The 25,870-nt window shown below is 31.5% G+C and overlaps 3 protein-coding genes and 1 long non-coding RNA gene across 4 annotated transcripts; 1 reads left to right on the plus strand and 3 right to left on the minus strand.

Moving 5' to 3' along the window:
• Positions 1–437: 437 nt before the first annotated feature.
• Positions 438–2,588, minus strand: LOC110699439. Its single transcript, XM_021876949.1, has 6 exons — positions 2,230–2,588; positions 1,696–1,999; positions 1,455–1,614; positions 1,214–1,342; positions 667–867; positions 438–551 (listed from the first exon to the last, which is right to left on the minus strand). Exons 2-6 carry the CDS (start codon positions 1,845–1,847, stop codon positions 438–440), a joined length of 756 nt encoding a protein of 251 aa, XP_021732641.1. The 5' UTR covers positions 1,848–1,999; positions 2,230–2,588.
• Positions 2,589–3,010: 422 nt separating this feature from the next.
• Positions 3,011–3,534, minus strand: LOC110699468. The gene is made up of 3 exons (XR_002506900.1): positions 3,375–3,534; positions 3,205–3,276; positions 3,011–3,053 (listed from the first exon to the last, which is right to left on the minus strand). It is a non-coding gene; the product is annotated as an uncharacterized LOC110699468 (long non-coding RNA).
• A 1,267-nt stretch (positions 3,535–4,801) lies between these two features.
• On the minus strand, positions 4,802–8,361 carry LOC110699440 (fibrous sheath CABYR-binding protein-like). Its single transcript, XM_021876950.1, has 10 exons — positions 8,294–8,361; positions 8,160–8,198; positions 7,041–7,091; positions 6,739–6,804; positions 6,491–6,658; positions 6,160–6,341; positions 5,779–6,057; positions 5,502–5,684; positions 5,241–5,408; positions 4,802–5,016 (listed from the first exon to the last, which is right to left on the minus strand). The coding sequence occupies exons 1-10, from the start codon at positions 8,359–8,361 to the stop codon at positions 4,802–4,804; spliced, it is 1,419 nt and encodes a 472-aa protein (XP_021732642.1).
• Positions 8,362–21,365: 13,004 nt separating this feature from the next.
• LOC110699372 lies at positions 21,366–23,226 on the plus strand. Its single transcript, XM_021876896.1, has 4 exons — positions 21,366–21,660; positions 21,809–21,937; positions 22,227–22,397; positions 22,904–23,226. Exons 1-4 carry the CDS (start codon positions 21,580–21,582, stop codon positions 23,009–23,011), a joined length of 489 nt encoding a protein of 162 aa, XP_021732588.1. The 5' UTR covers positions 21,366–21,579; the 3' UTR covers positions 23,012–23,226.
• The last annotated feature ends 2,644 nt before the right edge of the window (positions 23,227–25,870 follow it).

Raw genomic sequence — 25,870 nt, forward strand, 5'->3', positions numbered from 1 at the left:
AGTGTGGCTAAGAGATTGGCTACAAATGGTAAATAAGAGAGTAAATCAATATGCAATTATGTTTTGGAGTTTAACTATCAACATTTTTAGTTGTCTCAACTTTATAGAGATTCAAGTGCTTTAAGTTTTTTATATTTTGATTTATTAAGTAATTTGAATTTTTTTTTTTTTCAAACTATTCTTAAATGTTCTATAAATGATTATTTTTGCTTTTGGAAGTGATCATATACTATTTTAAATAGTAAGAACCATTATTAAATTGGAATAATTATATTAGATGATTTAAAACTGGCAATTATAATGTAACACTTTACTATTTGTAAATATTAAAAAGATAACAAATTTTGTCTTTACTTGAACAACAACAAAAACTTATGTCCATACAAATACTGAAAGCAAGTATGATCATATATATGTCTATATATGAACATATTGTATTAAGCTTGTGCAAATCTTCTTGCTGCTCTTCTATTGTTCTGTGACTGCCTGTTTCCTTCATTCAGCATTAGTTCAACAGTGTATTGTACTCTGAGCTTTCTGATTTGGTTTACCTGTTCCAAGAAAATAATTTATTATAAACATGAACATTAATGGGATATAAATGATCATTATGTATTATAAAGTGATCATGAAGTATATTTTTTTGTTTTGTTGAAATTTACTTACATTGTTTGGTTTTAGGTCACAAACCCATTCTTCATTGGGATCAGCAGTGAAAGTTTCCATATGTTTCATAATGTAAACTCCACAGTTGGTGTAATCTTCGTTGCTCCTCCACTTCATTTTTTGCAAAACCACCTTATATTTCTCAATAGAATCTGCATCTTCATACCCCAACCCTTTCAAATATTCTGCATATCCTTTTAACTGCAACATATACAGAAAAAAAATTCAAAGGATCATATTAATATTGATCATTTTAATTTTCAATATTGATCATTTTGTATAAACAAATTGATCATTTATATATCTATTAAACAATATACTTACCACCAATTGGAGTTGGTTTTCATACTTTGTTGCAATTGTTTGATGTTTTGGCAGTTTCCTGTTGTCAATTATATGCATTGTCTCATTGATATGATCAATGCATAGAATATAGAAATGTGCATATATGGCCACTGGAAAAAAATCTGTACATAGTACACAATATTATTATATACACACATTAATGTAAATGAACATATTATAATTCCATATTGTTCATTAATACCTGTTGATATCCAACTGCACTCTTGATTTTGTATAACCTCAATTCATTTGTTATTCTTTCTTTGAAGTATGCAATTCTAAGCTCCATTGATGATCCTTCAGGACACACTGTATTTGCATACATAATTTGCTGCAAATAATGCACAAGGATCATTTTAATATTCATAATGATCATCTAGTATAAGTGAATTGATCATTTTAGTACACCAATGTATACATGTGTAATTTCAATAAAGACTTACATGTGGAAATGTTGAAAAGTATAACTTGTTCTTTGACCTTTTTTGATTCAGAAGTACTGCCCATGAATCGATCACATTGTTAACTACTAATGTATCCCCTTCAAGAGTTTTCATCTCTTCCCTATTGATCGAATTCACTCCATCATAGTATAGTAGCTCACTGCAAAATATCAATTTTTTAAATTTTATGAGTTTACAACAAACATAATGTTAAAGTTTTAATGAAGTAAGTGATGTATACCTTTGATCTTTTCCACTATAAGCATAGTCTGTTACAAGTTTGTTCATTGTGTCTTCATCTTTGAACAAATCCTTGTACTTGACCATGTATGGAGATCGGAAAGCAAGAGGAACATTTGGGATTTCCCTTTGTGGCCTAGTTAATGTGACCATATATTAATACAAATATGAATTTTTTTAATAATGAACAAATAATTTATATAAAGAACAAATAGTAATACCTTATCTCTTTTTCCTTTGCAATCTCAGTTTTTGCCTTCTCAGCTTCTCTTGATTTTTTTCTTTCCAAAGTCTTCTCTCTGTCACTGAATAAATATTGAATTATGAATGATCATTTAGTATATTGATAATGAACATTATAAATCTATACACATGTAAAGACCATTTACCTTTGTCCTGTTGTGTTTTTGGAAATTTGAATCTTCTCTGTTTCAATTTCTTTTGAATCCTTTTTTGTCTCACTGAATATAAATATAGTATAAATGATTATTCAGTTTAACGTAAAAGAACATGTATATGTGGAATAATCATTTACCTTTCCTTCACATTTGAAGCATATATCTGTTTCTTCTTGTCTTCTCTGAAATATTAATCATGGTTAATAATGAAGAGTAATTAATATAAAAAAAAACATTATTCTCCTTTTTTGAACAATAAACACTTAAAATATTACTAAAACATTTAAATTAAAATACATAATTTACATATCTTAAATTGTGCATTCCTACCCTAAAGCAAAATATTCCCTTCTGATTTTATAATACATATCCATTACTAACTTCATAAACAAAAACTGTCCAAAATAATTACACTTTATAACCAAATTTATTCTACATGTCCATTCAAAATTATATATTTTCTAACAAGATAGGTCTTCCATGTTTACCCCATGCTTCCTCCTTTCTTGTTTTATTTATCAAGGATATCTTTCATACTTGAACATGTTGGAGATTTCAAGATTATAGAAATATCTCCGGCAGCTTCCCTATTTTCAGTTGGTGTCTTGGGATCACCAACTTTTGAATCAGATGCTGCAAACAAAATACATGAAAAATTTTTAATATAACTAGAAATGAACATTATACTTAATAATTTGATCATTTATTTGTAATATGTGAACATTGTACCACTCTTTGAATTTCCTTCAACATTTTCTTCTAATGCTTCAGATTTTGAACCTTCACCTTTGTTTAATGCTTTTTGTATTAATTTGCATTCACACATATATAGACTTAGTATCATTAAAGAAGAATATCTTACAATCACAAATATTCATTTAATACTATATAAGTGAACTTTTTACCTTTTTTGAATTTCCTCCATCTTGTGGTTCTTCAGAATTTGAACCTCCAACTCTTTCTGTTGATTTAAAATATATGTAATTGTTAATGTAAATGAACATTTGTTATTCTGAATATATATTTTTTTGAATATTTAGACTAAACAAACTTATTATTTTATAAATGAACATTATACTTTTCATAATTGTACATAGATATTAAAGCTTTACCCTCTTCTGGCTTAGAAGAAACATTTGCATCAGTTGTTGTTGAAGTTGTGGCTGCAACATTAATCTGTGCTTCTGTGTTCAAATAAATTAAATTTTAATTCTTTAATTATATTATACTCTTTAAGTAAGGATATTCAAATTAATGACAGTTTTTAATTAAGCATATTTACCAGTTGTTGGAGTTGGGGGAGTTAAGTTGCAACCCAAACTGAATGCCTTCCTTATATCATATTCCTTCTCATTTCCTATTTTCTTTTTTTCTGCTTCACTTGCCTCCATCAGTTCCTTCTCAATTTGAGCTATGGCATTCAAAAAATCCTCTGATCCAAATATTTCTTCATCTTGGCTGAGAATTGATGGTTCTCTTGCCATCTTTCCCAACACTTCATCTACCTTCTTGACCAACTGATTCCCAGGGAAGAGCTCTTTTGCCTTAACCAATTTGGTAGAAAGTCTTGCCAAAGATGCACCAACTTCTTGTACCATTGATGCAAATTCATTCATAAAGACCTGTCATTTATAGAACATATAAGAAAAATCATATAAGACATTATGTGTTTTGATATTGAACATTTCATAATTTATAAATGATCATTTTGTACCTTAGGATTGTCCGCATGCTTTTCTTCTATTCTTGGAAGGACTTTTCCATATCCATAGTTCAAATCATTTTCTGTTTTTATCCTTTCAAGTGACATATCCCTTTTCCAACAAGAAATTATTGGAATTGTTCTTGGTTGTTTTTTGTTCAATCTTTGAACTCTGTCAAAGTAGAACAGCTGCACCAAAACCCATTACTATAAATGAACATATAATATAATACAAATGAACAATTAATATAAAAGATTAAAATTTTAGACGAAATCGATATTTAACATTTTGTTAATGAACATTCATTGTTACTAAAATGAACATTTTATAATTTACTATTGTGTGTTGTAAACTTACCATCAGAAATTGCAGTGGTCCATTGTAGAATCCTTTTCCTCCACTCTTTCTCCATGTCACATGGAAACTGATGAGAGAGTCAAACACGTACTGACACCAATTCAAGTTTTTTATTTTTTCTTTGTCCATTATAGAAAACAGAAACTTGAAATGGCATTGGTTGTTTGAAATACACTTCATCAAACAATTCACAGCAACTACCAAAAAGTTGGTGAGAAAATCTTCTTCTGCTGGCCTTTGGTTTTTGAATTTATCACTTGTATATTGAGCAATAATTTGGTTTACAGATGGTGTTTTGCCTTGCCATTTTGACCTCCAATTTTTTATAAATACACCAAAATCTTCACTTGCTCTGTCTGATTTGGCTTCAACAATGGGAATGTCTCCCATTGGCAAACCATATACAATTCTCACATCCTCCACCTCAATTTCAATTTTCTCACCTTTAGGCAGCTCAAAACTACAACTACTGACTTCAAAGCTATCTAAAACCCAATGGCTGAATTGTTTGTCAAGCTGAGGAAGTTCTATATCCAACAACGGCCCCAGTCCTATTTCATGCACTAATTTCTTCTGTGTATCACTCATTTTCTTAACCCAATGCATGAATTTGACATGGCCTCCTCTTGTCGAACTTCCAACTTCCTCTTCATTCTTTTCTTCCTCCTCTTCTTTTTTTTTTAGCCACTGAAAATTTAGTTTTCCTCTTCACAATCTTTTTTATTGGTTCCCTCTCATACAGAACCATTCTTTTTTCTTCAGCTTTTGGTTTTTTCAATGTTGTTTTCTTTTCTTGAACTACTTCCACCTCCTCACTTTCTTCATCTTCTTCTTTTTCAGCATCAAAAGTTGGATCCTCACTGTCTGATCCACTATCAGTATTACTTTTATCATCTTCTTCATTTTCCTCCTTTGATTGTTCTTCAATGATTTTTGTTTTCTTCAAAGGGCCTTTAGCTGATGCAGAAGGCCTCTTCTGGCCACCTAAACATTTGATCAATTATAATATGTAAAATGAACATATATATATGAAAGTGTAAATTGCTAGTTTGTATTTGAACATTTAACTTTATTAATATGTACGTTACCTTTTTGTTCTACTTTTTTAAGAATTTTCTTTTCTGCAGGAGCAGAACTTGTTGCAGGGACTTCTTCTTGTTCTTTATCCTCTGATGGTTCATTATAAGGCACTTGATCTATGAATTTTCTTTTATTTGCAGGACTTTTGGCTGATGCAGCAGGTCTTTTCTGACCACCTAATTATTTGATCAATTACATTAAGTAAAATAAACATTTTAAAAGTGTAAGATTGTAATTGAACATTTATTGTTTTAGATATGTTCTTTTACCTTTTTGGCCTGCTTTCCCAATAACTGCAGCCCTTGTACGCCCTGTTTTCTCAACAGGTTTCTCTGCAATTGCAGTTGCAGCCCTTGGACGCCCAGGTTTTTTGGGTGTTGTTGCTGCTGGTAGGTTTTCAGCAATTGCTGCAGCAGCTGTTGCTATAGCTGATATGCCAGGCAACTTAACATCTGCAAATAAACATTGTTATATAAATATTAATATAGTTGTAATATTTTATTTAATATGATCATTGTTATATTAGAAATTGTACATTTTATTTACCTCGTGATTTACTTCTTGTTCTTCTTGCTGGTGATTGTTCATATTCCTGTTTTTTCTGATTTTCTTCCAATTCTTTTTTCTTTTGATTTTTCCTTGCAACCATTTTCCTTCTTGGTTGCTTTGAATTTTGTGAATATTCTTCACTCTTTTGAGACAAATTTAACTCTTCAACAGGTTTTATACCTCTCAATATTCTTGTCAACTCCTCATCCCTTTGCAATTCTTCTTGTCTTTCCAATTCTTCTTCTGTTTCATCCTCAATCTCAATTTCTTCACCACCTATACATTTAGATCATTTACAAATTGGTAAATGAACATTTTCAGTATAAGTGTTATTGATTAAAAAAATTTAATATTTAATTTAACAATTATGTACATTACCTAATAGGATTTTTTTAATTTCAGCAGGGGCCTTCTGTTGTGCATTTGCAGAACTTGCTGCATGGGATTTTTCTGCAGCAGAGGACTTTTCAGTAGTTGTAGCTGGGGCCATTTCAGCAGCAGTGGCTTTTCCAGCAGTATCAACAGTTGTAGCAGGGGCCTTTTTAGCAGCAATGACCTTGCTAACAGGAGCAGTTTTCCAGTTTTTTGTCAGTTTTTTTAGTATTCCTTGAGTTGACACTTTTAATTTTTTCATGGCAACAAATAATTTATGATCAATAATATTGTAAATGTGGAATAGAAACATTTAATAAGTTATATATGTTCATACTTTTGCATTATGTATGAATGTGTTTCTTCAACTGCTGCTGGAGGCTCATCCTCTTTTGGAGGCTCTTCCTCTGCTGGAGGCTCATCCTCTGCTATAGCCTTCACTTGTTGTGTAGGCTGATCCTTTGCTGTAGTCTCTTTTGGAGGCTCATCTTCAGTTGATTGATTTCTGAAAATTAAAAATTGAAAATGATTAAAAATGTTTATCAACTAATATGAAAATGAACATTAGTTGATTTTTGAAAATACCCTGCTGCATCCTTTTTTGGTTGTAGTTGTTCAACCTCTCTTGTGTCTTTCTTAGGTGATTGATTTCTGAAAATCAATTAATTTCAAATAATTAAAAATGTTTATTAAGTAATATGAAAATGAACATTATGGGAATCAAATACCCTGTATTCACTAATTCTGATCCAGCCTTTTCTTGTTGTAGGTGATCAGTTTTTGCTTCCTCTTCAGTTGTTTTTTTTTTTTCTGAGAATGCAAATCATTAGATTATGTATGACAACTAAGAAATAAATGAACATTAAACACATTGAGGTAGAATATACCCTTGATTTGTTGATGCATCATCTATTTTTGAAGTTTCCTTCTCTTGTTCACTGAAATTTTTCGAATGTTAATACATAAAAGTATGATTATGTAACTGTATAAAAATTAATTATTGAATTTTTATTAAGTATTTATACCTTATTGATTGATTTTTCTCTGGCCTTGATCTTGCATTATAAATTTCACTTTCAACTTTTTTGGTTCACTAAAATTTTACAAATTATTTCAATTATGAGATTAAGTATTGAAGTAAATGATTGTACATTAAATATTACATATATGAATATTTGTAAGTATATCAACTTACTTGGGATGTAGGTTGTCTCCTAATAAATAGGGTTCCCACTTTTTTATAACTTCATTTCTATCCAATTTGTTGTCTATTTCAGAACATTCTTTTCTCTCATGAATTATAGGATAAGGATTGAACATTCCATTGTCAAATTGCATCAAGTGTATCACTTTAAATGGTACATCACTACAATGTAAATTAATATTGTAAATCATAAAAATTGACATGATGTTTCTATGTTAGACAAATGTACAGAATAGTTCATATAAATGATCAATATAGTTGTAGCAATGAACATTTGTATACACATATATGGATATATATAACATAATATGAATTTTGACAATATAGTGTTTTGTAAATGTTCATTTTACTACACAGATGAATAAAGTATATGTTTTCTATTTGTACAAAATGGAATTTAGACATGAACAATTAATATGTCAGTAAATGTATACACATAAATTTAGAAATGAACAATTTAGAAACAAACATAAATTGCATGCTGTACACATAATATACAAATTTGAACATATGTATACATATATATGCACACATATATGCACACAATCCAATTTGAACATATATTGTTTTGTATTTGTTCATTATATTTCACAATACTATACTTTATATTTTTTTTGGTTGATCATTTAATCAAAATTATGCATACATTCCAATATTAACAGTAACTTGTTTAAATTTTTATTATCGTCTCAGAAATAGAGGAAAATTATGTTTATTTTGAAATTAAACAGTAACTTGTTTAAATATGAGCAAATTTAAATAAATTTATGCTTATAATTCCAAAAAAAATAGTAATACTTACTTTGATTGTTCTGGAACTCCAGTATTTTCAATTTTTTTCCTGAAGCATCATCAAAAAGAAAAAGTACCAAAAAATTAGGGTTTTGTTTCGCAATTTTCAATTAATTTTACACTAAACATGTAAAACATACTTACTCATTAGATTTTTGGTTTGTTGTTGAAATTTGTCGAGATTGTGCAATTTCGTCTCTTATGTCGGACATTTTAGACAATTTTACTTGCTAATTGCATGTACGAAAATGGAGTAGAGAGAGAAAATGGAGGTTGAGTGAGAAATTGGAGAAAGAGGATGAGAAAGAAAAATGTGATTATTTGAAAAGTTTTTTTTTTTTTTTTTTTTAATTATATATATATATGGGTGGGGTAGTGGGAAGTTACTGGCAGTTTTAGAGGGAAGTTACTGGAATGTGTGGTACGGCGTCGTTTAGGGGGGGTGTAGGGATAAATGGCTAAACTAGAATCTAGCCATAACCAATTACCTGCCTAAAGCCTTAGATGGAAATGGGCCACATTATAGGCAAAACTCGGCCCGACATGTGATGACTTTTACAAAAAAACCTTAAATGATCTCTCAATATAAATCCTCATTTTTTACTCTCTATGTTTTTCGATGTTCTTCTTTTGATTTTGCACTTTTATCAATGCTTCTATTTAATTTCATAACAAAGAATATGGGATAAGTACTTTAAGAATGTTAGAAAAAGTGCCTTGTGAAAGTCATGTTTTACCCCAACTTTAAACCTTATAAATTGTCACAAAGTATAGGTGCCAAAAACCAATCTGTCCTGACTTAATCCAAAAGTAATGTGATCTAGATATCGACTTACAAAATTACTTTACACAAAGATTTAGTATGAATCAAACTCGAACTTGACCTAACATTATTAAATTAACTGAACCCGACCCAATCACCTGAATAAAGACCTCTACCCAAAAGCCTGAATTGAACCCTAACTTCAACCTTACGTCCTTTACCCGTAGGCCAAACTTAATTTGCTACTCAATATTCCACAGAATTTTTATTTTAGGGGAAGAATCTATCTATCAAGAATTTCAAACTATCTATCAAGAACTTCCATATTATTCACACGAATTTGATGAGAAAGAAAAATTCGATTTTGTGTTGTCGACGAGATGACGACGTGTAATGCAGACCAAATGTTCGGTGAAATTTCGCAATCGTGATCAATGAGGTAAGGAGATTGCATTTAATCCTATTTCATCACTTTTTAACTGAATTTCAAACTTCAAATTTCTTCTGGAAAATTTATTGTTCACATGAAAAATTTGCCAATAAACAGCGTATGATACGATTGAATTGAGAATTAAGATAGATTAGCGATATTTTATTATATATTTTTTTTTTGTTTTTTTATATAATGTTAGAGATGCGTTTATAAATTGCTTTAATATTTTTCTGTAATGGTTTTCTCAGCTCAACAATTTTCGGCCATGTTTATCACATTTGCTTGAATCTTGATCGAAGATGGCAGCGAATTTTTGAATAAGGTATGGATTTATACGTTTCAATTTTTTTTTTCTTTTTGTCTCCAAAGAATATTGAAGAGTGAAATTGATTAGAAAATGATGTTTTAATTTAAGTTGATGTTGAATGCCGTGGGTCGACTTGTGTTACAATTCTGTCTTTTAGACTTTGCCTGTGTAGACAAACTTATCGTCGTGTGATATATGGTAATTATAATATACTTCAAGCTCCGTTTTATATTGGAGAGTTTAGGAAATATTACGGTGTATATGTATATATAATTAATATTTGTACTTAGTATATAGGAGTGTTGTTGGGGTTTTATGACCAAGTAGAAGTCTTTTTTTTTTTCGTAATTTTGGAGTGCAAGTGGATTTCCAACGAACTCTATGATCGGGTTACTTAATTATAAGGGATGGTAACAACAAAATGCTTGAATCCTCTCATAAGAGGATATTCCAATTTCCAACTTAAGGACAGTAGAGGTCTTAGGACGTAAGCAACGTAACAACATTTATTTGGAGAAATTCTATTAATTGGGATTTGTGGTGGCTTAAAGCCGAATTATTTGGAGTTTGGTAAGCTTTGGTATTTGTATTTCCGAGTTAGGTATCTAAATATGTAATGTGTTTTAAAGGCCTTTTATTCACTATTGAAAACAAACCTATAATTCACGTAATTATGGGTATTTGGTTGTAGAGTGTCGATACATCACCTAATCTTCTATATACAATGTGATGAAAAAGATTGGGAAAAGTGCCAATATGTCGTGGAAAAATTGACAAAAGGATTTGCATGTTCTTTGTTTCTATATAAGTAATTGAGGCTTCTAAATGATAGTGATGTTTTATTGTTTACTGTTGCTAGAATTGTGACTTAATTCAAATGAAAGTTTTCATTGGCTAGCAAATTGTTGTCATCTCCAACTTGGTCATGTATGTAATGAATACTTTGACTAGGGTAATGCATTGCATTGTCTCCATTTGAATATGTTCCTAAGCTATTCCAGGTTTTTGTGAATTCTACTTGGGCCCTGCAATAGTATAGAATAGGTTTTTACTCGAGGAGAATAATATGATTACTATGCAAATACACAAGGTTTTTGATGAACATACACTTCGTCAATAGATTCACCTGATGTTTTATGCTTGAAATTAGAGTGCCTTAGTTGTTACATGAGTGTTATACATATTTTTTAGCATTGCAATGAAGTTATCTCCATTATTTGAAGCAAATACTATTCAATTTTGATGTGAAGAGCTTCATAGAAATGGAGAAATGTCTGCATACTAGGCTAACATCATAAGCACCTTTAAAGCTCTTCAGTTAGATCCTTGGGAATTATTTTATAGCTCTCAACCAAATGTGAAAGGAGTGAATTTATTGCTAGTGTTAATTAGAGGCTTGCTTACGTTAGCTGATTCATCTGTGCTCTGTAGTGTTCTTCAGAACAGGGCCTAAGTAATTTCATCAGTTGGGGATTTTGAACCACTAAATGAATTCTATGACATGATGACTTTTTGGCTGATGAGTATTTCTATCAGTGATTGAACGAATTGGATATTGACACTTTTGCCATCCCCTTTACCACTTTGTTAGACATATCCTTGTAAGAGACATCTGATTGAAATGGAGAATATTTTGGAGTCAATTTTTCATAAATGGTTATATTTTTGGAGGTTGACAGCTTAACTGATGTGTGCTTTCTGAAGTCGATGTTTATTTCGTTTGCAAGTTAATTGAGAATTTTTAGTACTGACATTTTGGGTGATATACAATACTTGAAGATATATCTGGATCTGTGGTGATAATTTAGACAGCTCAAACAAGTTTGTTAGTTTGGCAAAGTTTATTAAAGGTAGATAATAGTGCAAGATTAACGTGCTTCTAGTTACAGTCTGGACCTTTTTATGAACGGACCAAGTGACTTTTGAGATGTTTAAAATATGTGTAATCTAGTTAATGAAGGCTGTAAGCTGCTCTTTTTCACTGGAAAGAGTCTTAGTAGTGTGTTGTGATCTATTTCACCAATTACTTCATGTTGGCCAACATCAAAGACATTTAACTGAGATATTCTCAAGTTTTATTGGATAAATGAGTATACTCGTTAGAGCAATGTGATGAGCTATGAGACGTCATATTTTTAGGATCTCATTTTGGTATCAGGTAGAGTTATGTCTTTGTAAACATTTGATTTACCTGAAGAAACTGAAAATTGGCTTATGCGGAATATTTTAAGATAAAGTTGCTAAAGCTTGGGGTTCTATTATTGGCGTTTGAATGTCAATTTTACCTCTTGGCATAAACAAAAGATACTCTCTTCGTTTATGAGTTGTTGTCACGTTGTCCCGATGTCTTGTAGGATATGACCTGAGTTCACTGATCACCTGGTGGTTGAGCTTAAGTAAGAGCAAAGTACTATACTTATTTAGGAAAAGGGGACAACTTTTTTCAAACATCCCAAAATTAAATTACATATTGTGACTGATTATCTTAGATCTTGATGGAAGGAATATATGTATGTGTAAGGAGTTGTTTCTTTGCAGATATGAAGTTATTTTTTTAGAAAGAAACAGAGGATGGGGGGCCAGGTTAGAGTAAAATGAAACTAAAGGCATCTAAAGTTATATCTTCGCAGATAAGCTATGTATGGAATTCAAACGTCTGATGGCTGAATATGCCTAATCTTGGGATCTTGTCTTAGTTCACTTTAGTTTTAGTAGTGTTTTTAAGGTGTGCCAATACAAAAGAAGCGTTGGAAAGTGTCGCAGTCCATGGCCACTATTCTGTATTCCAGAAAGGATGAAATTTTGTAAATACTTGCTAGCAATGGCAAGAGGCAGTAGGATAGCTGTCACTTAACTTACACGTTGGAGACTTGAGCCCTTCTTTTAAAATTGAAGGGAAGTCGTTTTCTTCTAGGAATTTTTTGTTAACTTAAAATGCGTCTCTTAGTCCTTTGGGGTATTACATGTTAGAAGGATGACAAGGCAATTAGCCAGTTTGTAACGATCCATGCACTCTATATACTAGCCAAAAGTTGGCAATGCAAAGTGATGCAATAGTTGGAAAGACACCAAAATGAAATGTCGTAGTAGGAGCTAGTCATGACATTGAGACCCTCCTGAAATTTTGTGTGGCCTAATTGTTCCCACTTGTAGGCTTTGTTGGTTTTATTTTGCATGTGAAGTAAAGGGACAGACGCAAAACTTGTATAGACCTCAACATTAATATTCTGATGGCTTTGTTGTGTCTTAGATTGATCTATTCATGTATGGAAAGTATTACAAAACATTGTGATCTGACCTAGATTTTACGCAATAGTTTTTGCACTTATTCAAAAGCTTTTACGCAGAAAACACAGGTTTTTCTTCTGGTTGGGCGTCGTTACTGATGTTTTTTTCCTGAGGGAGGACATTGTAGTCTATAATTTTTACTGTCAATCCAGCATTGATGTATGTACTTATTGTTTAACTAAGTTAGTGAGTACTCTAAGAAGGAATCCCTAAATAGCCTCTTCTTTTCCTGCCTCAATCTTAAGTAGGATGCTGTATAACGAGATAAGTCAAACAATGCCAGGCCATTATCTATTTTATTTTTACCATTAGTCTATTGCCATGATTAGGAAATTGGTTTGCTCATCTTTGGCATAAATTGGGGATGTGATTCTATTGTAATTCTAGTTTATAGAATGGACCCACTGCCCACAAGGAATGATAAGGAAAAGCAAGAATTTGTGTAAAGGCAACATATAAAACTTGACATCATTATTGGAAGAACAATGTGTATAGTTCAAGAAGAAGACAGCACCCTAGCTGTCGTTGGTATGTAGCCTTTTGGACGTATGGTCTGCTTTGCATGCTAGCATGCAATATATACTTCTAACAAGATAGCTTTTTTGTTAGTCTAATAAATTACTCCCACCATCAATTTTTTTACTTGTTAATTCCTATTCACTTTGTCTTTTTTTGGTCATTAATTCCTTTTTTACCCCGGCCAAAACCTCACCCATTGATCTCTTCTTAGGCACATCAAACACCAGCAATCCTCACTTTTTTTTCCCTTCATTTTTCACCCATAGTGTGGGAGAGAAAGCAGTATTATTGGGTTGCCTAGGCTTATGTGTCAGATTAGACCATGTATGTTAAACATAAAAAAGATGGAGGAAGTATGACTCACGGAGGCACATGTCATAATTATTGATGTTTTATATTTAAGACATTATTTTTCTTGCCCATATATCAGTGGCGGTTCCAGGAATTTATCCTTATGGGTTCGAAATCTTCAAACATTTGTACAGTAAAATAAACTATTTTGGTGTGCACAATACATGTCAATTTGAGGTTTTGGAGGTTCATTTCAAGGCACTTTATCTATTAGATTTGAATTTGAGTAGGAACAAATGAATGATTTTTATGATTTTGACACACAATCATTCCAGAAATACTTTAAACTTTTCCTTTCTAAATTGTAAAAAAGCAAAACATCTTAATATTTATTGCTGCCCTTAGGCTCGAACCCATGACCCTTGATTAAAAACACAAGTCTTCCACCACTACACCGCTGAACTAATAGTGATATTTTATGCATTGTATATATTTATTCATTACTTTTGCTACAAAAAAGGAAAACAAATGAGCACGCTTCCACTAGGTTTCGAACTCTTGAATTTTGTCTAAAAATAGAAGCACTCTACCACTAGAGCGCTGAGCGCATCATCATGCATTGTTTTTTTTTATATATTCTTTAATTATTACCTAAACAAAACCTACCCGATTTTTTCCGGATTCAGTATGGGTTCAGCTGAACCCACTGAACCCATACTAGAACCGCCACTGCCATATATTAAAGCTTCACTATATAGTTAAGGACATATAACTTCATTTTTTTTTAATCCTCCATGAAGTTATAGAGTTGAAGGTTGGTGATGTTTGAATTGTACTTGATTGTTAGAGGAGTAGAGAACCATAATGTGTTGATGTGTTTCATAGTGAGTAAGTTTTGGTGGGTGTTTATTACGAATAAAACTTTAATCGCATCTAGAATACATCACTTCCCTTTATGGTTGCTCTCTATACCAAGAAAAAAAATTAGGAGTGATACTTATCACTCAAATGTTAGAATTTATACAATTAGGATGAATTCTCATCATCTTATTTCCACTTATTTCGGAAAAAATAAGTTTAGAAACAATAAGTTTAGGTAAATTTATTTTAGGGGCCAATAAAAGTTACTCAATTAAGTACAATATTTATCTTCATTGAGTTTTCAATACGGACTACCCATTTCAGTTGTTGTGCTTTTCCTAAATTGCATACCTATACAAGGTTTCAAGTTTTGATCGATATTTGCGGAGCAGGGATCACTCACTTCTTAGAAAGCGGTAGCTCCCTTCGTAGCTTCACGCCCTTGATGATCGCTTTTTTAACAGATTTTTAATGATTTTAAATAAGTTCGTATAAGAGGAATTCACGTGAAGAGAATACACCGTTAACCATTAGGTGTTTGTTTTCAAACGTAGATAATTAAGAAGTGGTAACTAAGTACATCTGTTCATACTTGTCATTATAAACTTGTCTTTCTCATTTATGTTAAGTGGATTCTTGACTTATCAAAACTTCACATTTTTTTTCTTTTTGCTTCATGCAAATTAAGGGCACTTAGGGCACTAGTGTTTGTCCCTCAACTTTACAGTTTAAATTCATTTGTTTTTTTCATTTATACAATTGCATGTGAGTGTACGTTCCCAAAGAAATAACTCACGTGACGCCATGCTTGCTAGTCACAGGAATCCTAAATCACAATGTAAATTCATAATTCATACTTGTATTTGGCAATATAAAGGAAACATATAATATGCTTTCTATTGTCAAATAAATTAGTTTATTTTAGTATGGTCACGAGATATGTTACTGAATTGAATAATATCTTTACTGTATAAATTGGTCCCAAATGTGTTCTTTGTTTTTGGATTTATATTTTCTGCTGATTTGATATGTAATCTGAATAATATAAGCTCATGAAACTCATACTGTCAGCAATGTTTTCCTTAGTTGATGTTTCTTCATGCTGAGTTGTTTTATTTATTTATTTGTTACTGTATTTTTTTCTTATTTTATTAAGCTAATTTCACAATTTTGGACTTAAATAATAAATTGTTTACTTTTTAGCCTCTACTCTACATACTTATACGCGTTCTTCATTGTACAACACGTGAACAATGGTAATAAAATCTGATGAAGAATCTTCTCAATTCTCCAACTTTATTGCAGCTGCCTCCTTTATAATTGGACTTGCCATTTATATCTTTAATAGAGTTAATTTTCCACAACGTAGGCTTGTAGCTTTTTTGGGGGGAGTGAGCATAAGCAGATCATCAACACCCTGTCCCTGGCCACATTCATAATTTTTTTTGGGTTTGCCACAAATTAGAGATAGTTGATATCAGATTAGCTAGTGGTTATTTTTTTATGACCTATTAATTAAGTTAGTTGACATTCATCAATATTCATGTAGTGGTACATCATATAATGACATGTACATACCCTTGCTCCATACTTATGAGTTGTGTGGTGTAGCAGAGTAGTATGACACACATTTTCCGAATTTGAAATCTCAAACTGGAGTGTTTGAGGAGGTGCGGGCATCAATTCTAGTGTACTTGGATTTATTTTTTTTTTTTATTTTTTTTTTTATTTTTTTTTTTAATATGGACCCTTTATTTGGGGGTGGCTGAGCTAGAGTTACTAGACTTAAGGCAGTGGATACTCTACCGTTGATCTTTGTTCTAATCACTTATGTTATAGTTTGTTCTGTTTTGTTATACCAACTTTGCTTTATTCAGTTTTAATTTGTCCCTTTTACCATCTTATTACTTCACCTCACAATAGTTACACCTTTCTGCACTTTCTCTTATTTTATTCACTTTATTTATTTTTTTTACTTATTTTTTTTTTTACACAAACCCTCCTTTTTACATTCACTCTTACTTTATCCTATTTTATCTTACATGCACCTACATTTTCAATATTTTCTTAAACTGCGTATCTATAGTAACTAAGTAGTATACTACGTATAAGAGAACGGAGAGAGTGTATCAGATAAAGGGTGACAAACTGACAATAATCCTAGTCTTCTCTTGCAAGCTGTGCAAACTTGGTTCAGTCAAAGTTTGGCTTGAACTTAGTTGGGGAGTTTAATGAGAGTCGAGGAAATTGAGTTGAGCAAAGTTAAACTCAACTCAAGAAACTATTTTTCTTTTTGTGTGTTTAAACTGTAAATTTAGTAGTAATATAAGATGTTTGCAGTTTATTATATCTTTCCCTATTTAATTTTCATCCCATTACTTTTCTATTCTAAGCTAAACATTTACCCCCCTTATTAGCACTAGTCATATATGCTAGCAGAAATAAAAACTCCTCAATAATTAGAGTTGAAGTTTTTAGATAAAATAAAACAAAATAGTTGAAATTGAAGTGAAATATATACAAAACTATCACAGTTTATTGGTATCATGAAGGAATATTTATATGTGTCCAGATGTATGAGACAAATCTCCGGTTTGTATTCTTACCCTCATTGTTATGATAAGCATCAAGTCACGCTCATTCTTCAAATATTGAAATTTGAGTTTTGTCAAATTTCTAATCATACTGTTTGAGCAATTTGCAATTGTACTCTGGTTTTTCCAACAATGTAATTTGCAAGAATGTCTTTAGGTCCGTGATACGTATAAATCATTGGTTGATTTTTACAAGCAGGTACAAGGATAAACATTTACATGTAATATGTTATTGAATGTATTTGAGTAGATTTTATCTGTGTTACCAAATAAAACTAACATAAACAGGTAGATCATAATGTACATTTTTCTTCAACGTTAGTTGTTTCTACTTTGGCTAGATTTGTTGACTGGTTACTAGACGACCTACGTAGGGTAGTCAAGGTTGTTTCGAGTCTGATCAGGCTTGTTCTCTTATTACTTTTAGAGTACTTTAGAGTAGTTTGAGTGTTTATTGGGGTAGATCAAAGCTCATGTAAGAGTTTTAATAATGTAAAAACTACAGTATATTAAAGAGCATTATTTAGGGCTATTAATAACTGCACTGTAACAAGAACTTAAGGGCGCAGTAACTGTATGGATATATGTTTAAAGTACAGGTAGTTATCCTATCTTGTGATAAATTTAGCTATTGAAGCTATTGTTGACATAGTTGAGAAAGAGATTCCACGGATCGAACAACCGAAACTGATACTAAAAATCTAAGTCACCTATGAGATCAGAGGCAGCATTTTTATGGAAGGCAAGGGACAAAGGCTGGAGCAGTATATGAGTATGGAGTATATTGTTGTGTTGTGATGATTAATGGCACACATGTGAATAGGTGGGTACGTAATTTGTCCATGTGATTTGGAATGGAGACAATTATATTCTGGGAAGAAAGAAGGATAGATGAGGTTATTTCAAGTCTATATACTCAGTTCAACTGTAGGAACTATGTTTTGATATGCACACCATTTATTTCCTGATGCACCTGTTGTAACTGTATAATCCATGATGGAAGATAGTACTAGCGAGTAGCGACCACCTCTGACCTTAGTAACCGGTCACTAAACAGCTCGTTGATTCTCGATAATCATATTAGGGCTTTGTTGATTATTGTTTGCAGTAACTCATTAGATATATGGTTTTGATAGTGATTATGATGAGGTTTCTGGATAATGTATGATTCTATTAGAAAAATAAAAATTTCTAGTGATATCTATTTCATTCTAAAGCACATTTAGAAGGATGGCTGCTATGCCTATGAGAGGAAAGAAATTGGACTCAATACTAGTTGATTGGAGTCTATTTGTGGGGTACAAAGAACATATGCTTGGATTGGTGAGCTTTCAATCATATTACACTGCTTTTCTTTTGCGTCTAAAATTTGTTTGTGGATTAGTATTTATTTAGGAGTAATTTGTTTATTCACTGTATTTCTTCCTTTTGCCTTCTAGCATTATTGATAATAGTAGGTTTTTTTAATTTCTTTTGTGTACTATACGTTCATATGATTGTACTTTTAGATAGCTTGGTTGATAAGAGAAAGTGTGATAGATAACCTATTGATTATTACTTTGTCCAATTCTGAACTTATATGCATTTATGCTGTGGCTCATTTCAAATTACAGTACTTTGAAATCTAGGAAGAAAGTATGAGGATATATTGGAACTTTTATTTAACAAAACATAATGACAAACAATTTACTACGTACACGTCTGATCACTTAATGAAGTCTTTGACCAGTACAGTGTGAAATGAAGTTACATACATCTGAACCTCTTCGAAATCATGATAGGTCATGACTCAGCATTATTATTACTAGTATTATCGATCGATGATGATGATCAGATAAATTATGTTATATAGTCTGCAAAAAAATTAGGTAATTAACAATATTTATTATGCTTAAAACATTAATAAGAGAAGCAGAAAATATGATTAGATCAGAAGTTGTGGGTTTTGTGGCAGTGGTGGGTTAGAAAGGCACGTGTGGAGAGAGGACAAAGAGATGATGTCTAGAGAGAGAAAGAGAGATATAGAGAATGAAAGGGGTAGAAAGGGTTCAAGGGTGGGGGTGGTAGTACACACTACACACAAACACACACACACACTATCACTCACTTAACTCAATCAACCAAAATTAAGACCCCCGTGAGGAATGTTTGGAGGCATTCATAAAAACATCACCAAAACTAAACATCCCATTTTGACGTTTCCTTCGCTGCTTTCTATGGCTCTTCAGTGCCAAACACTCCCCCTCTTATTCTCATCACGAGTCTTTGATTCCTTCTTTATCTTTTCTTTCTATTTTTCTCTCTTCTCCTTGCTTATTTTTATTATTCTACTAGTACTTACTTTCTCTAATTTCTCCTATTTGTCATGTCCTTTATTTGTTACCGTGTTTATTACATTTTTAGTTTTTCAGCAGGCTTATCACGTATGTGATTTGTCCTTATGCCTCATCCGTAGTTCTAGATAAATAAGCGTGATCTTATTTGACCCGATGCCTTACCAGGGTAGGGTAAGGATGAGAGTCGGATATACATGACCTTACTCCCGTGATTATGTAGAGGATTAGAGGTTGTTTTTAGTTGACCTTTAATATGATGGGATTAAACTATTATGTAGATTACTATATGAAAAACAGAAAGCACAAATGTTTTACAGTATCATTTTTAACTAGTTTACTTTAGTCAAAAGCCAAAGGATAGTGACCTTATTGATTTTATGAGATTGGTCCAAGTGGAGAGTGCCATTAATAGAATTATAAGGAGAATGAAACAAAATCTTGACAGTTAGGGCTAATTTATGTGGTGCATATTATCAATATATAATACTTTAGAAGTATTTATTAAAAGTAGGGTGAATAGCTGTAGTAAAAATGTTTGACCACAAATGTTTTTTTTTTTTTTGTATATTTGGAATCAAATATATCTTCATTCTTCATAGTCCATACTTGCATAGATATAATTGCATTACTAATTTTACAAGAAAATGTATCTAATATTTGATCATTCATGAAATTTTGTTTAATTGTATAACAAGTAAAATAGGAATTAATGTTTTAATTTTCCGTGGATTAGCATGATCAGTATATTTGATCTACTATAGCTATGTATATAATTGTGTCATGGATATCGAGAGTATTTAATTTGCATGAGGCAAATTTGCTAAAATAACTTGGTAATAATTCATTTGGTACTTATACAAGTAAATTTTATTCATTTTGGGGTGGAAATTAAGGAGCATATGTATCCCTTAACCTTTAGAATTTCAAGTGGTTTTTGTTGTTACATTAACGTTAAAAAAATGCTGGTATGACGGTGGCCGGTGACAATGACAATATGAAAATGATGTGGTCGAGTTACATTATTTGAATAACCTTTGGATTGGGATTTACGGATTTAGCAAAGATCCTGATTCTTGGGAGATTAATTATGATTAAATTTTATAAAACAAGACGTGTGCTAGTTGGCAATTGCTCTAATCATGGCTTAGGTTAATTTGATGAAATCTTGTTCTGATATTTGCAAATATTACTCTTTTTCCATTTGTTAAAAAAAAAAAAAAAGAGAGAGTGTTTATTTTAGATTAATTGACTTCTTGAGCACTTGTATTGTACATTTCAATTTCTTTCATGTTTTGTCTCTTCCTTTTATACGGAGTTTGCTCTAGGTGCTTGTTTACAATTGTAACATTTTGACTTTTTTACTTATTTCCATACTAATTTTGACCATTGCAATAACAAAACAAAAGTTATTGTATTATATATTATATACTCTGTATTGTTGACGTATTCTTCGTGTACAGTTTAAATTAAAAATGTTACTTGCCAAAGTTATGCATTGATATATGCATAAAAGGATGTTGAAGGGATGAATTTCTCGTGAAAATGAATTAAATGATTAGTTTTGACAGTATAAGCAATTTTTTTTTTGGTGTAGAGAGAGTCATGCATGCAATGATGCTTTATGTATCTGAAATCCTATCTTAGGTCTTGGACCTTTAGCTTTACCCCAAAACTAATACGTATAAACTAGCTAGTTGGCATCTACGAAGAACATTATTATTATCTATTAAGTCATGGATATTATCTCGATATCTTTTTAAATTTATTGTCATGACTTTGTTTTTACATTAGTGAGGGGCATTTTTGTCAAATCACAGTAGCATGAATGCATTTAAAAAAATTTGATGTGATGAAACTGGGGCAGTCATTTGGGAAGCAAACAAGGGATGATCATATTGATATGAGAGCACATCCCTCTCCCTCCCTCCCTCTTCTTTTAAAATAAGCTTCAGAGAACAGCTTGCAGAGTGTGTGATAGGGAGTTCCGAAAGCGTAAGAGAAAAAGAAAGAAAAAAAAAAACCTAGTCTGAGAGAGTCAATGGTTTCCAGGGAGCACAAAAGAGCTGCAGCACTGCATGAGAAGCTGCAACTACTTCGCTCCATCACTAACTCTCATGCAGTAATTCTCTCTGTCTGCTCATATATAATCATCCTTAACTAGCTAGTTTAATTCACTATATATACTACAATATATTACGGAGTACAATATATTACATATATAAGTTTTTTTGAAATGATGTCTTTCTATGTTCATATGTTTTTGCCAGGAAAGTGATACTGCTATCGTTGTTGATGCATCGAAATATATAGAAGACCTAAAACAGAAGGTGGACCGGCTAAATCAAGATATCGTAAATAACGCTCAAAGTTCAACTCTTCAAGATTCACAACCCACGGTATCTATTTTGATTCATGAAAACCATAGCTTTCTGATAATACTTATCGTCTCGTTAAGTTCATCCCCCTTTTTTCTTGGAAGGTTAATTTCCCTAGGCAATATTCACTGTTGCCAATATTTGAGGATCAATCGATGTTGTCCTACCAACTATAGTTGTCCTGTCAATAGTGATCAATCGAGTATAAACTCATCACCTATTTTTCTTTATATAGCACTGCCTTTGTGAAACGCGAATTATATTAGTTTAAAGTCATTTAATTGTATATTGTTCTGCATAATATGTGCAGGTCACAGTTGAAACCCTAGAGAAAGGATTCCTTATAAATGTGTTCTCAGAAAAGAATTGCTCAGGATTGCTGGTTTCTGTGCTTCAAGCTTTTGAAGAACTGAATCTTACTGTAGTTGAAGCTAGGGCTTCCTGTACAGAAAATTTTCAATTGGAAGCAGTCAGTGTGGAAGTAAGACATGCTTTTGATCCCTCTTTACTTTGCTTTACTTTAACATATAGAAGATCATATAACCAATACAGAAACATATTTCGTACTCGTGAACCATGTTCGACATTTCATCCCGAAGTGTGTATAGCCTTTCATACCTCTAAAAAGTATGATGTTTGGATACTTAAAATTATAGAGCGAAAACAAAGGAAACTCCAAGAAGACAGCTAGCTAAATCCTCCGATCATTGGATTCATATTCATACTTGATCTTTGTTTTTTTGGTTGTGAGTACCATAGGCCAAAATGAGCTTTTCGTCCTGAGATATAAAGTTATGACATGTGAATATTCTTTGTTTTATTCACATGTATCATGCACCGATGCTGGGATTTTATCTTACAGATAATTGCAAAAAGATCTATATTTAATTTATTTATAGGTTTTTAAAATTTTCCCTCTTTTTTTTGCAACCGGAATTTATAATCTAAGTATAAAAGATGTCTCAGAATTAATCAATGTTTTTGTAGGGTGACGCGAATGGAGGAAAAATTGTTGATGCTCAGGTGGTAAGGCGGGCGGTATTGAAGGCTATTAGGCATTGGAATACAAGTACTGATGATCAGCAAGATGAGTAAATCATCAGTTAGCTTATTGATCAATTGCAAGCTTATGTTTTTATTTTTTACCCCCCTTTTTCATGCCACCATGCACCGAGTTTGTAGGTTAAATATTTTGTACGGAAGCTATTATGCTCACAATCAAAAATCGAAGATTTCACGTGAGCTTTTCAATCCTGCACAATTTAGCTTTAAATTGAATAATGATCATCTTATTTGGCTCCTTTAAGTGCTATTTATGGTGCAGGGTTATGATTTACCGCCTAAAATTGATAAATCTTACAAGTCGGAGGTCTCGAATAATTGATCCTTACCCCTTGAATAATTAATTATGGTTCTTTTGGCTCTCGAGAGCCGGGGTCAATTTGTCAAGTAATTTGGTTCGGATGAGGACTATACCAATTTTAGTCATATTTAACTTTTAGGTTTGATCAATTTTGGTTCGAGTCATCAAGTTTCAAGTATGGTCGTGATAATTTGTCTACTCCACTCTTAATTGTCAATTAAGATTATCATTGGATAAACCCTCCGTTCTCTCATACCATGTACGATGTGGATTGCAATTTATGGATGGGGGGAAGAGGGGGCAAAAGGAACTGTCAAACTAACCTATTATTGAAAGTCTTTAATAACTCAATCTCAGTGCATTGTGTTTCCATGATTGGAAAGTATACATTCCTGGTCCATGGGGTGTGATTGTGACATGTAACTTGAAAAATATGTACCCTAGGTCCCTAGTACTTCATTGAGTTATGCATTTAAAAGACATTGTGAATTAAAAGAGGTGGAATATAATGATCATAAAACATAATAGCAAAAACTTTGAACTTCCAAAAGAAAGAATTTGTATCCACTAGTAATTAAACGTGTTTTAGTTCTCAAAAGTCTTAGGATTATTTGGTACATTGTTATTTACCCTTTCGTGATCTAACACAAAGACTGGTACAATGTTTACAATAAGATCAGTTATGAAGTACGGAGTACGTTGTAACTTAAAATACTCAAATTTCTCAGTCTTTCTACGTTATCAAAACTTACCTATGCTAAATTTCAATAAGATATGGTTTAAGACTTAAATTTTGCTATTTTACAATTAAAGGTTCTATAGATATAAAAGAAAAGTTATACGATCAATATGACAAAATTTGAATCGTTCTAATAATTCACGATAACAATCAAACTTCTAGTTGAGGTTATTGTTCTTCATTTAGCTCTGTAAAAGTGAGTGTACATAATGTCTTATTTCTTATTCATTGTCTTTATAGAAAAGGACTAATAGTAAGAACAAATTTATGTGTACATGTGAAGGGCATGAATGTAGATGTTCCCTTAATTATATGAATGATTAATTCTTGATGCACAAGCACGATCATTAACTTGGAGCATTAGGATCAAAATGCAGTATTATGTACTAATTCCTCAAAATTTGGCACTTTATTTTATGGTGTTTAAAGAGAGATTCCTATAGCTAAGACGACAAATTATAAAATGCCATATCTTTTCATGGCTAATACATGCAATTATTATTGACTCATCAATCAACTTAATCAAGAAACGAATATAATTTCATATACAAATGAGAATTTAGTACTTGTCAATTGAACCAACTTTGTTTTAATGATTTGTTGCTTATAATGATATTAATAAGACATTATTTGTCCCTTCATAATACTAATACAATGTTCATAGTGTTGCTTCCCTTTGAGTTTAAGCAACTTAGCATCAAAAAATTTTACAAAAATATATAGCAAATTTAAAATATATATATTAATTAATAGTGCTATTGTATCAATATATATTATAGGAAAATAATAATTATCGTATAGAAATGTGTATTGGATTAGAAATAGTACGATGTACATTGATGCAAATCCAAGTATGGAGCTAGCTAGCAAAATTAGTTAATGGACATATAATGTTGAAAATTACTAGTGTGCATTACATATTATTTGGATTATTTGAATTGGACCACATATTCTTTGAAAAATTTAAAGCATCCATCACATATAAGCTGAATTAGAAAATAATTAAAGGTAATTAGCTACTTTATTTTACTCTCCATTTGCGCTGCTATATTGTACTGTGCATTGCATGGATTTAAAAATAATATTAAATATTATTATCACAAGGCGACCAATTTTTTCCTTTAAGAGTAATTTCAACTCAAATCAGGAAAAGATTTACTTCCCCCATTCCTTATTATTCTTTAAAGTTCCATAAATTGATATTAAGAAAATAAATTTCAAACCAAACCTAAAATATCCCACGTATAATATGGTTTTGATAATGTTTATAATATAGTGAATTTTACAAATAAAATTTTAAAAAGATGACCATAAAAGTCAAATGTACTGAATAAAAAAAAAACGGAGAGAGTAGGTTTAAACAAGCATAGGTGGGTTTTACTTGATTATATTATGAGAATGCCTTCACCTTTCGGTAACAACATTATTAAGTATTCGTATAAACAAAACTTCGGTACATGTATAAAATTGTACAATAGTACAGAAGTAGAATGCAGAACTATTAAATGGTACACATACATATCCAATTATGTACCGAATTTCTCAAGGTACAAGTATAGAACCGTTCTTATTTTGTACGTACTCCATTTCTTTTGTATAATTGGACCAAAACTTCTTGTCTATTTAGGATAGTATTTTAACTATCTGCATGAATATCATTAGGAAATAATTCCTACAACAACTCAAATGACTATTTATGATGAAATTTAGTTATATTCTACTCTCTCTGTCCAAAATTAATATTCACGTTCTACATATTATGTAAGCTGGAAGAAGGTAATGTAGTGTGTGAGAATGAAATATTTAGCTATGGTCTTCTTGATCTTTGAACTTATTAATTATATGGTTAAAG

This window comes from Chenopodium quinoa, unplaced genomic scaffold (genome assembly GCF_001683475.1).
Source record: "Chenopodium quinoa cultivar QQ74 unplaced genomic scaffold, ASM168347v1, whole genome shotgun sequence".
Classification (NCBI taxonomy): domain Eukaryota; kingdom Viridiplantae; phylum Streptophyta; class Magnoliopsida; order Caryophyllales; family Amaranthaceae; genus Chenopodium; species Chenopodium quinoa.

What these genes read in the sequence shown, in the direction of transcription:
- LOC110699439 (XM_021876949.1), bottom strand. Translation starts at nt 1,847, where the DNA reads ATGGTCACATTAACTAGGCCACAAAGGGAAATCCCAAATGTTCCTCTT. An exon ending in TATAGTGGAAAAGATCAAAG is followed by an intron (nt 1,615 to 1,695) that starts GTATACATCACT and finishes GATATTTTGCAG; the next exon opens with TGAGCTACTATACTATGATG. An exon ending in GTGACCTAAAACCAAACAAT is followed by an intron (nt 552 to 666) that starts GTAAGTAAATTT and finishes TTCTTGGAACAG; the next exon opens with GTAAACCAAATCAGAAAGCT.
- LOC110699372 (XM_021876896.1), top strand. Translation starts at nt 21,580, where the DNA reads ATGGTTTCCAGGGAGCACAAAAGAGCTGCAGCACTGCATGAGAAGCTG. An exon ending in TTCAAGATTCACAACCCACG is followed by an intron (nt 21,938 to 22,226) that starts GTATCTATTTTG and finishes TAATATGTGCAG; the next exon opens with GTCACAGTTGAAACCCTAGA. An exon ending in TGGAAGCAGTCAGTGTGGAA is followed by an intron (nt 22,398 to 22,903) that starts GTAAGACATGCT and finishes ATGTTTTTGTAG; the next exon opens with GGTGACGCGAATGGAGGAAA.
- LOC110699440 (XM_021876950.1), bottom strand. Translation starts at nt 8,361, where the DNA reads ATGTCCGACATAAGAGACGAAATTGCACAATCTCGACAAATTTCAACA. An exon ending in CCAAAAAAGGATGCAGCAGG is followed by an intron (nt 6,659 to 6,738) that starts GTATTTTCAAAA and finishes TTTAATTTTCAG; the next exon opens with AAATCAATCAACTGAAGATG. An exon ending in TAAAAAAGTAGAACAAAAAG is followed by an intron (nt 5,017 to 5,240) that starts GTAACGTACATA and finishes ATAGTGGATCAG; the next exon opens with ACAGTGAGGATCCAACTTTT.